At 38.1% G+C, this 17,422-nt stretch overlaps 1 protein-coding gene across 1 annotated transcript in view; it reads left to right on the top strand.

Moving 5' to 3' along the window:
- Positions 1-10,331, top strand: part of LOC117416089 (sodium-dependent neutral amino acid transporter B(0)AT2-like) — a 33,595-nt gene extending 23,264 nt beyond the window's left edge. Inside the window, exons 7-12 of the mRNA XM_034027134.3 lie at positions 11-252; positions 852-1,044; positions 1,460-1,652; positions 5,105-5,264; positions 8,790-8,952; positions 9,243-10,331. Of these exons, the coding sequence (XP_033883025.2) occupies positions 11-252; positions 852-1,044; positions 1,460-1,652; positions 5,105-5,264; positions 8,790-8,952; positions 9,243-9,620 (1,329 nt within the window). The 3' untranslated portion in view covers positions 9,621-10,331. The remainder of the gene's footprint in view (positions 1-10; positions 253-851; positions 1,045-1,459; positions 1,653-5,104; positions 5,265-8,789; positions 8,953-9,242) is intronic.
- The last annotated feature ends 7,091 nt before the right edge of the window (positions 10,332-17,422 follow it).

Raw genomic sequence — 17,422 nt, 5'->3', positions numbered from 1 at the left:
CTCCAAACAGCTTGAAATTATGCTTGAGCCCAAAGTGTGGCGTGAGGCAGCGACTCAAGTGTTCTTTGCTCTTGGCCTTGGATTTGGGGGAGTCATCGCTTTCTCCAGCTATAACAAGCGTGATAACAACTGCCACTTCGATGCCGTGCTGGTGTCCTTCATCAACTTCTTCACCTCGGTCTTGGCCACGCTGGTGGTGTTCGCTGTTCTCGGTTTCAAGGCAAACATCATGAATGAAAAGTGTGTTGCTCTGTAAGTATGCATATACCTTGGCTTTAAGAGGGTATTTTCTTTTTAACTTTTAATGTGTAGCCCAGTCGAAAATGATTAAACAGTTTGATATTGTTCATAAATATGACATTGCGCTATGGACAACACAGGATGTGTCGAAGGTATTGTAGACTTTGTAGGGTGCTCTGTAACACTAGCATCAAGTCTTCTAAGTCAGCATGTTGTCAAGTTGCTGTTTGTATGGTATGACATGTAGTACATGTAGTACTGTACATCAGCTTGTTCAAGTGTGACAAATCCCTTTCTCATAACTTGAACAAATTCATGGGAAGCTATTGGGATTTCAGGCCATTTATGTGATAGCTGTTCAGACAGAGGCCTTTCTAAAGTGATTGTTATGTTACTGCTTCAGACTACTAATGTAAAGCTTAATGTAAGAAAATAAGTCCGATAGTCAAAAATGTATCTACTTGACTTAGTTCCTTAAGTTGTATATAATTATTGATTTACTGTTGCTTTTTCTATGGCTTCCTGGTGAAGTCTCAATGAGAGCAAGTCTACAAATCGGACTGCAGATTCTTTTTACTGATTTGTTTTTCTTTATCTTGAAACACTAACAGAAACACTGATAAGATTATTGGCTTCCTGAACAGTGGCGTTCTCAGCCATGACCTCATTCCTCACCACATGAACTTCTCCAGTATTAATGCAGTGGACTACCATCAAATGACAGACATTTTCAAAGGAGTGAAGGAAACTGAGTTTTCCTCTCTGGGGCTTGACCCGTGCGATATCAAGGATGAACTGAACAAGGTTAGAAAAAGGGAGAGCTGAGGGGTTACCTTGTGGTATTATATTAGAGTTCGATCTTCTTAATATCTGCCAGCCAAACCATACAGTTGCTTACTACAGCATCATAGACAAGTGATAACAAAAAAGCATGACGCTTTAGCAGTTTCAGGTGCTTGGGGTAAATATTATTGTTTCTGACTATTACACTATTTTGATTCAAAAACCTTTTCTGAAGATTCCCTCATTCACATCTAGACATCTAAGACTGAACCCACAGCACTGATCGCATTAGAGGCACGAGATACTGAAATATAGCTAGGTACTTCAAGTTGCTATGGAAGACAGCTACAGGAAGTTGACTACATATGTTAAAGAGTGATACATTAGTCTTTTGAAGTGTAAAATAAAACATTTTTTTGTTGTCTCTGGTATGCAGGCTGTCCAAGGCACAGGACTGGCTTTCATTGCCTTTACTGAAGCCATGACTCACTTCCCTGCTTCCCCATTCTGGTCAGTGATGTTCTTTCTGATGCTGGTCAATCTCGGCCTTGGGAGCATGTTTGGGACCATTGAAGGAATTATTACTCCCCTTGTAGATACCTTCAAAGTGCGCAAAGAGTTTCTAACAGGTTAGTACATGTTCAGCTGTTGGCAATCAGTACATTTCAATATATTTTTGGATAGCCACATTTAGCCTGCTTCCCTGACTGTCTTACAAAAGACCCATTGCTGTCTGGTTTTGGCTATAATGTTTTGCTGTTGTTTTTAATAAGGGCTTTAAATAAAGATAAAATAATGAATTGAAAAATAAATACTACATTCAACATTATTGTGTAGTATTACAGCTTCCTTTTAATAGACATATATAAAGACATGTATTGATCCATTGGTTTAGATAATGTTTAATTCTATTTAAGGTCATTCCTTATAAAAGCTGACCACAGTAAAACCATAGCAAACGTAAAAGCACAGTTAATGCATTGTAAAACATAGGTAAGCATTATAAAACCCAGAGAGATATGGTAAAGCATATTAGAAATACATTAAACCATTGTAAACCTACAAAATGACTGTGCAAACTGAATGTGATACACTTCTTAAGAGATGTCTCAACCTAAACTGACAGGCCCATTCTACCTACCGGTATATGTGTAACACACACAAACAAAAAAATAAATAAAATTCATGAAAGCCCATGAATTAGCCGAGTTTTGTTATGAACCTGTTTGTGGGTAAAACACATCTATCACGAATGTTAGATTTTATTTTTCATTACTATTGATGATAAACTGCAACATTAGCCCAATTTGTTGTTAAGGCAACCAAAGAACTATACGGGGGTGAGCGAGAGGAACCTTGTATTGACTCCAATGTCTTTATTGAATTACAAATGTATTTTATGTTATCCAGCAAATATATGTATCCAGTCAATACATAAATATGTATCAATGAATCGTGATACTTTCTTTACATGACATAGTAGACCCCCATTAATCCATGCAGATTTAGACTGATTTGAGGCCGAATTAGTGAAAAACACGGATTAGACGAAATTGAGTTTACTGTTCGGGAAATCGCTGCGCTATTAATTGAAAACTTGAAAAATGCAATAATACAAATAAAATCTAATGTCCCAGCAATGGTCACAATTAGGGGTGCACCGATAAAGATTTCTTGACTGATACCGATTGCCGATGGTTATCTACCCATATCAGCCGATACCGATAGGATACTGATAATAATAGACAGTGCAGGTAAGCTATTGTAAACTACTAGAACAAGGCATAGGGCCTATATTTAAACTGCTTTATAATTATAAATGTAAAAAATGAACTTTTAACTTTTATCGTTTACTTGTTGTATTTATGTCAAAAACAAACAGGTAGTGTTTACTTCTTGCATTTACTTCAGAAAATGAATACAAAGAATAACGTAGTATTATATTGTGTGCTTGACAGCAATTTATACATTTGTTTTACAACAGTCACACAAAAATGATTTTTTTAATTTGTAAAAACACTTCTGTAGAAAAAAATATATATAATGTGACATTAACTTTTATAGCACTTGCTGTCAAACATTGCGTATTATAACCTCTACCTATAGTGTACAGTAGAAAAGAGAAATGTAGCCTACGCAATGTCAACTTACAACAGATTTTGTTAAATTTTTATTTTAAGCATACACTGCATAAAGTGCAACGCAACTTAAATTATTCACTTAAAAAAAATATTAAATTTCCGGTTACAATATTTAGTCAAACTTGAATTTGTTACTTAACAGAAGATGGCACAGTAATCAAATTCTGCTTCAAAATGCTGCCAAATACACCTGCAACCAATGCAGCTTAACGAAAATAAAATTACAAAAGGCCATTTTGAAGTATATTGTTTAATAATAATATTACAGGAGGCTGTGTTGTTAACGAAACAGGCTTCTAACCAGAAGATCCCCGGTTCAAATCCTAGCTTAGTCACTGACTCATTGTGTGACCTTGACCTTGTTGTAAGTGACTTATTTTTGTATCTTATAAAGCGCTTTGTGATGGTGGTCCAATATGAAAGGCGCGAAATAAAGATTATTTAATAATAATAATAACAATAATAATAATAATAATAATAATAATAATAATAATAATAATAATAATAATAATAATAATAATGATGTAAAGATCCAGCAGTCTGTGCTAACTAGGACTTGTTTTGCTGTTTGGACTCAGAGAGAGTGTTGCGCAGCATGGGGCAGGCAAACACTCCAGTCTTAAATTTAATATAGCATCAAGTCTGTTCTGCTGCACACAACTCTGCAATCCTATTGTTGTCTTCAGAGACATATTTACTGTAGGTTCACATGTTACACAGCACTGGGAAAATGACTGTCTCGATGTTCTTGTGTCATTAGCATAGCAAGCGCGTCTGACCAAACATTAAATTCTGTGCTGGAAGAAATTCAGTGTACGTTATCGGTAGGCTATGCCGATAGGCTACTGATTATCGGTGCACCCCGAGTCAAAATATATACAGTACATAATCAGCGTTGTTCAGAGGCAGAGAGAGCTGCTTTAAAAAAGTCACTGATCTTGCTTGAGTCTTTAATTGTCGTAACTGCTCTTCATATTCACACTGCCAGGCTAAGAGAAGTGTGCTTACTGGTTTCAGTAACTACAATACAGTACTGTCTGTTGGCTTGCATTATACTGTACTCAACTGAATTAAATTAAATGATGACTGTCCGCTTCCGCACAGATACGCTGATTTCCGCACTAATAAAGTGTGCGAATACCCGCCTCCGCATAGATCAGATGATTTCTGTACCAATACATTTTGATGATGTACTGTACTAAACCATATGGATTTTCAAAACACAAATTATTGAAACACGGATTAATGGGAGTTTACTGTATACCGTAATAGAGATATGTATGGTTTGTATTGGGATAATAAGTGTGTTATATTGTTGGTATGAATACACACGACAAATCTAATACATTTTTGTCATTTAACAAAATAGTCCATCATTAAATGGTCATTTGATCTTATTATGCACAATACAGTTAGCTCATCAGGACCATCACATGTGTCATGATACTGCAATACATATCGTATTGAGATATTAGTCTATTGTTACAAGCCTATTCGCCAACTTATTTCAACTGAGAGTACACCCTTATTATTTTCCCTTGAGATTGTTTTCCTTGAACCCCTGTTATTATTGTGGAGTAGTGGTTAGGGCTCTGGACTCTTGCCCAGAGGGTTGTGGGTTTAATCCCCAGTGGGGGACACTGCTGTTGTACCCTTGAGCAAGGTACTTTACCTAGTTTGCTCCAGTAAAAACCCAACTGTATAAATGGGTAATTGTATGTGAAATAATGTATAATGTGATATCTTGTGACAATTGTAAGTCGTCCTGGATAAGAGCGTCTGCTAAGAAATGAATAAGAATAATTATATAGCACTACAGCATAGTCAACTATTGTGAAAGCAATGACTGTGGAGGTCCTGATTATTATACTATCCATTGCATCTTGCTTTCCCTGGTTATGTATCAGATTTTAAGGACTTGATTTTTTTTTTCATTTCAGTTGGCTGCTGTCTCCTGGCTTTTAGTATTGGCCTCATCTTTGTGCAGCGGTCTGGAAATTACTTTGTGGCCATGTTTGACGATTATTCTGCCACCCTGCCGCTTCTGATTGTGGTCGTTCTGGAGAATATTGCTGTTGCTTGGGTCTATGGAACAGACAAGTATGTGCAGTACAGTTATTTATTTATTAATGTGACACGTTTAAATGACCTGTATACATCTACAGTGCATGCCAGTGTAGTGCCCTTGCATGTAAAAGTGAATGAACTATATCAGAGTTGTAAGTAGGTGGTGTCCCTAAGGTTTTATAAGCTGTTTCCTACGCTTTATTAGCTACAGTGCTGTTTTCACTGCTCCCCTTTTTATGCTTTCCAGTAACATTTTTTATTCACTGATGGCACAATAGAGAATCTCAATTACAAAAGGTCACTACATTTGGAGTTAGCACGCAGGTAAAGTAGTGAGCCTAACGTGCACGATAAAACTAAATTTACTGCCCTATTTACTAACAGAACGCATTAATATATGTGCACAGTATTTGGCTAATTTACCATACTGTGCACGCTACATATATTGTGAGCAATAATTTAATGTGCACGATAATGTCAGAGACCATCGTGATATCAAAAGCCCCAGCAGTCCTGGCGTATCTTTTGGTCAGTAGCTTATTGTGGAGATGGAGGTGGCTTACATTGACCGAAAATGAGCGATCAACAGACACAGCACTCAGCAGCAGGGGACAGGCAAAGGCAACGTAAAGTGAAACTGTACTGCTTACCTTTTAATTTTAACATGTGTTCCTTGTATGATGTAAATCCATTAATGCATACGGGCCTCCCATTAGTTTCTAAAATTGCATTGCACTGTATCATTTTGGAATTCTTCTTTAAAACAACCCGCCTCTTTAATATAACACGCGTATTCAACATGTGTAGTCTGCATTGTATGAGTGACATTCCCATTAAGCCAATCACAACTCACAGTAGTACAATAGCCAATCAAATAGCACACAGGATCTGTTTCCTCATGCACACATAATTTTGATTAGGATAGCGAAGTGAAGGCTTGTTTAAACTGTTTTACTTTGTGTAAAATTTAAAATCAGTAGGAAAAAAGTAGTTGGAGATGTCACAGAAGCGAAAGGTAGAGGCGGAACACAAGAAGATTCCAAAATCGTTAGCCAGATGATTATTTGTTCAATGAATAATTTTGACAGCAAGGCAATATGTCTGATTTGCAGTGCAACGGTTGCAGTTATGAAAGATTATAACATACAACGTCACTATGACATGCTGCACAAAGCAACATATTTTGAGTTTACTGGAAATGAAAGAAGCTATGGAGTTGTGACGGGGTGCCCCTCCCCCTTGTGAATATTTGTGTTATTATATATATATATATATATATATATATATATATATATATATATATAGTTGTGGTTGTCATGGTGATGGGGGTGATTAGTTTGTAAATATGTGTATTGTTATGGTGATGGGTGATATTACTGTAAGCTGTGTTGTATAGTGTGTGTGCGTATTGTTAGTTGTTTGTTATTGTAAAGGGCAAACGGAACAACCCATTTGCCAGGGTTTGTTTGTTTGGGAGATTGTGTTCACGTAAGAATGAATGTGCTTGAATGAAAATCCATGTGCGTGTGTTGTGTTATAGTGTCTGTTTATTGTTTAATTGTTGCGCGCGGTTGGGAGCTTTGGGGTAATTGTGTAATTATAGTTCACAGGAAACGGGTGCAATGTATGCAAGTTCAGAGTTGGGAGTCATGTGTTGTGTGTGAGAGAGAGAGAGAAAGAGAGAGAGAGAGAGCGCAAACATGGTAAAAGGAAAAGTAAATAACAATTGCTATTTACGCTGGTTCGCATCACCATGGTAATTATTGTGTTTTGTTTAGTGTTTTGTTTATTTTGGCCATTGCGCCGTTTCTTTTGTGTTTTGTTTAAAAGTGTGTTTTCTTTTGTTTAAATAAACGTGAGCCCAGCAGCTCACATTACACCTCGAAATCACTGCATCCTGAGTGTTTACTTCCTGGTCTGACCACACCCACATCAGCCGTCCGTGACATATGGTGGGAGAAGTGGGATAAACAATGCTTCCACGAGTCAGACCAAGAATAGTACTGTGGGTACACATATTTTTTGTGAGAAGAATAGAGGCGGATCAGTATATGGAGAGGTGGTATGCGTATCAGCGCGAGTTGAAGGAATGAGAGGCTACATGGTGCCTCTCCTGCCTGGAGTATGGGCACCTCCCAGACGTTTACCCCTACGAAGACTCCCTTTTTGTGCAGGCCTTCGATCTGGGTGAGGTGGAGACTGTGGGGGAGTGGATCTGCCTGAAGGCTGTACCATCGCCACACACGGATCAGGACACCTGCCTCACCTGCCTAAAAGGGAAGGAGTGGTGCTTTTCCACTTGCGTGGTCAGGCACGTCCCAGCCATCACAGCCATAGTGTGCAACTACCTGGCTGCAGATATGGAAATGCCCCCACAGGTTCCATTCCCATCGGGAGGAATCGTGCATAGCCCTCCAGAGGCAGTAGGCACGTCCATGCAAGGGCCCAGAGGAGAGCCGCACCAGTCCCCAGACTGAATGAGAGCCGAACCAGTCCACTGCAACCGAGGGAGAGCTGCACCAGTCTCCAATGACCAAGGGAGAGCCGCACCAGTCTCCAGAGATAGAAGGAGACTACCTGCTGCTCAAGTCTCCACCGCTAAAGGGAGACCACTTGTTGTTCTCGCCTGCATCGCGTAGGTCTGTCGAGCCTGCAGTGCCTAGGACTGCCAAGCCTGCAACTCCTGGGGAGGCCTGCTCGTCATCGCCTGGGGAGGCCTGCTCATCATCACTCGGGGCTTTGTTGTACCCAGCAGCAGCATTTCCCCTGCTGGAAATTCTGGGGCCAGAGCCCAAGAAAAGGAAACCACCGGCCACAGAAGGGGGGAGAGGTCAGGAGACCACCTTCACCCATAGCAGTTTCACTGTCGGGGTTGCCCGCTGTGCATCACCTGGGGTTGCCAGTGCGCTATTGCCCAGAGAGGCCTGCCCTGGAGGTCGTTTGCTGCTGACCTCCGGGGATTTGCTGGGGCTGGAGGAGCCAGCCTTTCCGCCGTCAGCTAGGAGGCTGACCGCATTTCCAGTTAGGAGTTTCTGCAGTTGTAGACTTTGGGCTAGATTCTCAAAGCTATTTACTTCAAAACAGATAAAATTGCCAAACCAGAAACTGTAATTTTGGCTCATCCAGTTAAAGCGCGTCCATACTGTGCAAAGAGTCCGAACTTTGCTGGGGACTCCGAAGGGGGCGTCACATTTGCTCTGACCCTCCCGGGGTGGGGGCTGGGAAAACGGATTTGCAATTGGTGTGATAAAGCTAATGACGATAAATAGCAGTGAATATCTATACCTTTTTGTATGTTTGTGGTTGCTGAAATGGCTAAGGAGAGACCCCATAGTGGTGCAAAACTTTGACCTTGAGGTCCATTCCAGTCTGTGTCTTTGTTCCATTCAGGTTGATAATTGACCTTGTATAATTTGCATGATGGCCGCAAACAGTTGCCTGTCAAAATCAACCTGCCTATTGTTCTAAATTTTAGGAACTGAATTTACAACTTCACCAGCCTAAATGAATTTGTATCGCAACTGTTGTTATTAAAAGCTGGGTTCTCTCCTTTTACAGGTTTTTTGAGGATCTCAAAGACATGCTTGGATTCTCACCATACCGATTCTACTACTACATGTGGAAGTATGTGTCTCCTCTGGTTTTACTTGCGTTGTTGGCAGCCAGTATAATCCAGATGGGAATGAATCCCCCGACTTACAGTGCTTGGATTGGAGAGTTGGTGAGTACTTAACAATTTGCACTTAAAGCTGTTTTTTTTTAAATCCATCAGCAATGAAACAATGTTGCTTCCTATCCAATTATCGTGTTTACTCATCCATGGAGTGCATTATTATGTTCCTCTGCAGTTCCTGTTTCAAATGTATTTGCTCTCTTATTCTAATGCCTGCTGACACAGAAATACCACCGATTGGCCTACTTACTCCATTGACAGCACAAGTGTTGAGATTTTAATAATCTGTTGCTGAACATTTGTCTTCCAATAAAATCATATTTGTTCTTTAATTCTAGGCTGTTGAAAAAACCTTGAGCTACCCACCATGGGGTCTGGCTATGTGCGTGACCTTGGTGGCCTTTGCAATCCTGCCAGTCCCAGGTGTCTTCATCCTCCGTTACTTCAACCTGATCGAGGAAGACTCCAACAGCCTCTCAGCTATGTCCTACAAGAAAGGTAGAATCATACAGGAGAATTCCAGCCCTGAAGACGATGACACCAGTCTCATAGAGGGCAGGACTCCAAGTGAGGTGCCTTCCCCAATGCCTGGCAAAAGCATCTATCGAAAGCCGAGTAGCTCCCCAACTACGGACATTGACACTGCCCCGAATGGCCGTTATGGAATCGGATATCTGATGGCTGACATGCCTGACATGCCAGAATCTGACTTGTAGTCCCAGATATTGTTTCCGTGGTATATTTTAATGTATATACAGTATGCGTAATTTAGAGAGTCCGTATATATATTAACTGTATATCTGTAGATAAACTTTAGCCCTTGTTATGTACCGTATGTATGCTCATTTCCTATCCTCCCTCCAAAAAAAGAAAGAAAACAAGAGCTACTAGTTTTGCTATAGACTGGCTGTATATATTAGTTTTGCAGCAATATTGCCAGCTCTCGTTCTCAAAATAAAAATAAAAAAAAAAAAACATAAAAAAAATGCTTGGTTCACAGTAGGTCGCACAAGGATTTTGTCAAGAACTGAGCAAATGTATTCAAAGATATTCTTTTTGTGGATTAGCAATACAGTACATTACAATACAACAAAACACGCTGGCATTCAAAGCTGATCATTCTCTAAAAACCTGTGCCTAACAACTTCTGATATTTATTGTTTATAGAATACTGTGTGGGTTAGTATATTTATATTGTATTCTGTAAATATATATGATATATATTTATCTGAATTGTTTGAAATTTAAAAAGTCGCTTTTGTCTGGCGTGCTGAGATTTTGAATGGTTGTTCTTTTTTGTTACAACTTATGTGTTTGTCACAGTAAAGCATTCTCAATCCTGTAAAAAAAAAAAAGTTTGCATTACGCTTAAAAGCGCTACATGTCTATTTTTTTCAAATGAAATTAAATATTAATTCATGACCAAACCTTTTCTCCTCCCTTGATCTCTTTTAGGTAAACAGACTATTTTTCCCAAAGTGAAATAGGAAAAATGTATATACCCTCAACTATTGAGCTACATACATATATCATATGGTCAGATAAAAGGGAGTGCATCAACTTAAAACCACTTATAAGATATTAATCATAGGTTTTAGTTGTAATTTTAGTTGAGACATCGCCACCTTTGCCATGGTTCATCAGCCCCTGGTGGTAAGGACTCAGCTGCTTGTATATCAATGTTTTCAGTGTCAGATATGGTCGCTAGCCTCTCAATTGGCTATATGGTCCCAAATCTGTAGAAACCATATGACTATCAATTTTACAGAGACCGTAATATCAAGGAAATATCTGCCTTGAAACATTGATTGTGACGAAGAAGCCTTTACCTGACAGAAACATGAACAATATCAAGCAGTTAATGCTACAAGGATCTGTGCCCACACCCTCTGCAGTGAAGGGGTTGTTCCTCAATGCAGTGGCCCCAGCCACTAAGAAAAATAAATAACATTCTTAGCTAGAAAAGTCCAACCTGAAACACTGGGTTATAAGCTTACATTTTGAAAGGTTCCCTTACGTATGCCAAATATGATTGGTCATATTGAGAAAGGGTATTTAATTGAGCACAAACACTCAAGGGTTGTTTATGAATATGGCATTATATATAAATGTCAACGGTCAAATTAAATAGTAACTATAGGGGTGTGTGCCTAACATGACATATCACACCAATATGACCTTGTAAATGATTGCTCTTTCTACATATATTAATAGCCAGCTGTGGGTTTTGGGGGTCTTTTGGATAAAGTTTGTTTTAAAAAATCTAATTGTGCCTGTTTTGTCCACCCACCATTGTGAAGCTACATGCACATTTTTAAATCAGTCCAACAAGTTGTTGAGAAGTTGTAAGATAAAAAAAAAAAAAAAAAACAGCTTGCACACCTAATTAAACTGATAAAAATGATAATACCAATACAATAAGAACTTATAGTTTCAGGTGAGATATTTTGTGCAGGCATTCACAATGTAAACACAGAGCTTGTTTCTTAGTTCTAAGCAGCAGGTGGCGCCAAAGTACTGTTGCAATATTTTAATCTGCCGCAGAACTGACTTTATTTTCACAGTACTGAAGTTCAAATTACGAACCATATAACATTTACTTCAGTCTTTAATTAACTTCTTTTTTTTTAATTTTTAGGAAGAACTTCCACTTAATGAGAATCTTGAGATTAGTTAAGAGTCCTTCAATATCGCACTTATTTGTTTCTAGGTTTGTTTGTTTTTTCCCCAGTAATGTGTGATTGAAGCATTTGTTCAAATGAGACAATTACATATACAAATACATAATTAACATCTAGCTACTAATTGGGCAGTGTTCTCAACCAACAGTAATGTACAGTAATGCTGAACGTCAAACATGATTATGTTTTTAAAATAAAACACAGGACACAAATGGAGTCCGACGTGTGGGGTACAAAAAACAACTCTGATGTCGGTTGTGTATTTTCTGTAAACCATTGTTAACTGCTGTGAGTCTTACTGTGTGCATTAACTCAGAATGTGTTAGTTTAATACCAAATCTTTATTAGACTTACAGAATAGCATGCAGTATGAAACATGAATAATTATTAATTTCTGAGACAACAGAGTGTAGCAGTCTTCTCTTTTTCCTCTGGTCTAATAAACAAACAGTTTTCTTTTTGCAACTGTTCTCCAGTAGAACTTGGTTTCCTCTTGTACCTTTTCTCTCTTGGTCCTTCTAACTTTCTAAGATAAACACAATCCATGCATTTAACACAAACCCTGCAAATAAGATGTATTGCAAAATACAGACATTTGTACAGAAGAGTACAAGACACCAACAATATATCATACCTGAATAAGGAATGTGTCCTTATCAGTAACTTTATACAAGCTTGCCTTTACATTGAGTTAAATACCCAGACAAAGCATTGCAAAATATAACATAGAAAAACAATACAAAAACAGCACCTCATCTTACAACACCACAAAAGTAATCTTAGAAACAAGTGGAAGCAAACAGATAAATGGACATTTTTCAGATCCCAGCAAACCTCTGATTTTTGTATGAGTGCCCTTTCATTTTGCATTTTTACATGCTGGTCTTTGCTTTCTCCCAACAAGGAGTATGAGTACCTGAGTTCATACTGCCAAATTCAGCTTCCCGAAAACATAAGCTGTACATTGTGCTGATAGTGTATACGGTTTCCAATGCAATGGAAAATGTGGTTAAATTAAGCAATCATGAAGATAGCTATGCATCAAAGAAACAACTGTGGTAGTTTAATTGTAAAATGCTGTTATTTCAAAAGGAGAGCAGCAAGACAAGTATTAAAATAAGCAACTTGAGTGTCAGTTATTGAGCAGCTTAACCATCATTTATTACTCACATATGTAATGAATCAGTCAGTCCCTGTTGCTTTTTTATTTTGTTTTCTCAGCAAAACGTTTGGCTATACAGTAAAAGGGCAGCTTTTGTGTAGAAATTCTCAAGTTTGGCAATATTGAGTTATTGTTTCTATTTAACTCAATATTGCCAAATGTTGCTTGTTTTTTTTCTTATGGTAACACGTCCAATAAATTCCTTTGTGTCTCCTCTGGTAGATTGTACAATGTAGCTGTGGAGGAGCCAGAATGTTTGCAGAATATTACTCTGAAAAGGAAAACAAGAGTTTTGTCTGAAAACATGATGATTTGTGACTTGGAGGTATTATGTACTGTACGTTAGTACAGGGGTTCCCAAACTGGGTCCCTGGTGGTCCGCCGGCACAACTGCATTCTCCAATCTTGACATTGACAAGAGCATGTTAAATAATTAACTCCACGTGACTCGTGTAATCTAAGTAAAAGCTAAATAAATGTAAAGTTTGGAGCTGTCTATGTGTGTTCAACTGCACGGTAACCTAGCAACGTACACACAGTTCGTGCCATTTACAACTGTAAAAAACTGTAAGCAGTAATTCAAGCAGACATGGATAGCTTTGTTATACGAAAAGGAGAAGGAATCACTGGTGGAGAAGATAATGAAAGTCCCAGACCATCTACAGCTACAGCTACACGAAATGAGATGGCCAAAAAAAAAGTGGTAAGAAAATACGATGACAACTACTTGAAGTTTGGGTTTTTCTTTTCCGGGTCGGATGAGTACCCATTGCCTAGTTTGAACTTTTGAATATTCATGAAATGTACAGGTATGTTGCCTGAGTACCAACACTGTGTTATCTATAAACTCTAGTAGGAAGAAGCATACTGTGAGTAATTAATCAGCAAGGACCAAACTGTTAAGTGTTTTCTTTGTCTTATAAGCAATCAGACATTTGAACCACAGTGGATGAATGCAAGGACAGGAGTAATGTGCCTAAGACTTATTTTACATAAAATGAATGATTGGCACAATTTACAAGTATTCAATAGTTTGTACTGTATGCAAGGAGGGTGCACAAAGCTGAAAGCACATTTTCATCTGGTTTCTCTTTCTTTTCAAGATTGCATTTAGTATTTGTGTTTGTGTTGGGTCAGTAATTGTAAATTAAACATTTTAAATGGGTTGTCCAACAATTTCTGCAATGTAACTTATGTAGCGTAAATTACCGTAACCCACATGTATGTGCTGTGGCTATAGAAAACTAGGTCTATTACTTGGAGAATAATGCATGGGGTAGTGTGTGATATGATAATTTAATGCCCACCTGAGGTGAGGATGCCATATAAACCCAGAGGGTGGGCATTACATTCTCATTTATCACGCACTACCCCATGCAGTATTTTTTATAACCTCTGGTGAGAATTTTTTTCCTGGCTAGGAAGCGAGCAACAGAAGACAGCAACTATGTGTGGTACGGCTGGAATTCCTTTCAGTTTGATGACAGTTCACGCTGGGGTCTCGCTGTGCAGCTGGTGTTAATGACAGTGTGTTTCCCATAGCAACCAGCTGTGTATTATGGGAAATATCAACTGGGTGAGCCCATTGAAACAATTGCTCACAAATTATTATATACCCTTTTTTCACTGTCACATAATTCAGGTAAGCTGTGAAAATTAAGAAACTGTGAAATTAAACATCTGATATTAAACTTTCTATAGGTTTATGGACTAACACTAACCATCGTCTTCATACCAAGAAATCCTGACAGTCCTGGCTGCCTCTGTGATTCAAAGCAGATTGTACCTCTGTGATTCTCTCTTGGGACCACAGCCTCAGCTAGTTATTAGCCTTTAGCAATTATACATGTTGATGGATTGCCTGTAGCAATATATATTCATCATTTATTTATAAAGGTAAAACTAGCTGAGCTCATCGCCTTATGAACAGAGTGCTGGTGGAGACAATGGTATTACTGAAACTCTATTTGATTACATGCCAGCAACCCACTTGCAATGTATAGTTAGAACCACATCATTAATGTCAGAGGATGACAATTACTACAATGCAGGTTTAAAAGGACAAAAAACAAATATATTAATATACAAGTTCTTCTTATCCAGAATGCAGTGCTATTCACTATGTTTAAACTTTTTGATTATGAAAGAACCAGTTATGACAAATGCCTCTGTTGTCCTCATAAAATTACACAATCAAATACCACAGTGGTGATTTCCAGTAGTACAAGATACAAAATTACATCCATAGTACTGTACATCAAGTCAAAGAATACCTGGTCAATTATTTTAACATTATACTGCTTACCTAGATAAGCTGATGTCCTCCACATGAGTTGGCTTTTCTGGCCACTGTGACCTTGAGTTGGGTGAAAATCAACATTTGCGTCTTATTGACCCCTATACAACAGACATGACATATAGTTAGAAATATGGTTTGTGAAAAGTAACATTTGAAAATAATGAAATACATATCGCAGAAAGTAACTATTATTTGAAAATAATTAAATACAAATTGTAAATAACTGAAAATAACTAAATACAGATTGCAGAAAGTAAACTGTCCAATTGTCAAATTCTTGAGTGATTTTTAAGTGCATCTTGGAAGGGCTGAAACTCCTTGGGACACGAGTTAACAAACTGACCTTGGGTGGGCTTATAGATGAGGAATTGAAGGACTTGTAATAAAATAATTGACTTGGTAATCTGTCTCCACGGTTTAATAAGTGTACAAACATGAACAACACGCATTTATGTTATTTTGGGTTATATTGTACAATATAAGCAAATAGTTTGAATTTAAACCAAGAGAAACCATAAAACGTGTATAAATAAATACATCCATAAAACTAAAACCATAAAATGTGTATAATCTTTATATGCAAGTGGTTTGTCAAAGGGCTACAGAGGTACTGTTGACCTCTTTATATATATATATATATATATATATATATATATATATATATATATATATTTCATTCCCCTTAACTCTACTTGTTTTTACTTACTCTCCTGAGCTTTTCAGAAGTCAAAGTACAGTTGCACTGCACTGATGAGTCCCAAACAGGGCGAAACCTGTCTGCAGATACTTATACTTTGACTTTTAAAATGCTGTAAATGTAGAAGCCTTTAGGCGACTTTCACACAATTTGATTGGCTCTTGTAATGCTTAAATTTGCTTTTTTTTTTAATGAACACCGTAGTAATGTGTTACATTAGGGGATACATACAAACATTGTATTCCTTAATTTTAAACACTATGCTTTAATTTTCCAGTTGAAAATCACCACTTCCAAATAATTGGTGCGTTTGTCACGCCCCACAGGATTTATTAACACATAAGAGAACGAAAGTAAACAAACCGGTCATGTGATGGTAACGCACAGAGGACACATACAGCAAGCTGTACAAAGGCTAAATAAAACACTACAAAAACTACAAGTAAAAGGTGCCGTAAAAACGGCTAGCGCTACTCTCCTAAACAGGAGGTCCCGCTGGAATACACTTCTCTCTATACTGCAGGCTTTTGTTTCCTGAAACTAAGCTCTGTTCCCACCCCGCCCCGGTATACACACGACCGCTGCTGGTTAAAGTTTCTTGTGTGAATGCTGGGACCCTGACCCTGGTTAACATGCAGTCATCAGCAGTCCAGTTCTCTCCAGCGAGATTCCAGGCATCCATATTGTAGAATCTCGTGGCCTTGCAGCAGCCTTGACAGCCCATCATGCTCGTTCAGTTGTTAAAAACTGAAAAAGTTCAGTTGTTGCAAAGAAAGTAAATTAGAGAAAAGACAACCACTCTGGCTACTATAATAAACTGTAAGTGCTGTTTATTGTTTTCATGCTGAACCTGCAGCCGCCTGCATCGGCAGACTTTAGCAGTTCGGAAGCTTCTATCATTAAGGTCCTATGCTTTCCTCTGCAGGTGTGAAGCATCACATTGATCATGTTCTGTAGGGAAACAGCTATGCTAGCAATGAAGTCTATTCATCATGGTCTTTCCACCTCTCACGCGTACAATCCAAAACACAGGAGTTTCACGGCTATCACATTACGTACACATAAAATATGGATTACCACAAAATATAAAAACACTGCTAACATTTTTTGACATGCGGTAGAGTTTTAATGACATGCCAGCAAATTATATTTTTGCAGCTTATAGCAAATGCACTGTAATGACGAAATAAAGAAGCATCAATGAACAGCTTCTAGCACATTCCTGTTTTATTTGTTATCTTTGGTGTGCCTTTTTTATAAGTAATACACATTGGGGATTCACTTAGTTTCTTCAGTTCTTTTAGTTTAACTAAGTAAAAAGTAAACTTCTGCAAAGAGATCGGGGTGGAGATCTGAAAGATGTTTCAATAAACTGGTGCATTTCCTCCTTTGTTTTTCACTTCTTAAAACACTTTTGACATTTTGGCTGTCCCCCTTCAACCAGATTGCCGTTGTCATCTGGCTGAAATCCAAAATAGTTCCACATCAATCTTCTCTCTCCGGCATTCACCATGACTGCTGCAGTAATTTAATTTTCCCACAGCGTGCAGGGTAGTTGGTCACTTCCGTTAAACGGAAATTAGTAAGCTTAGTTCATATTGTTTTTAAAGCACACAATTACAGAGTTTTGTTTTAAAAGCTACGATAATAGGTATTGTAGGATTTTGGTATCATGATAT

This window comes from Acipenser ruthenus, chromosome 7 (assembly GCF_902713425.1).
Source record: "Acipenser ruthenus chromosome 7, fAciRut3.2 maternal haplotype, whole genome shotgun sequence".
Lineage (NCBI taxonomy): Eukaryota > Metazoa > Chordata > Actinopteri > Acipenseriformes > Acipenseridae > Acipenser > Acipenser ruthenus.
The sequence above is the reverse complement of the archived record's forward strand: the minus strand, read 5'-3'. Positions and strand labels throughout refer to the sequence as shown.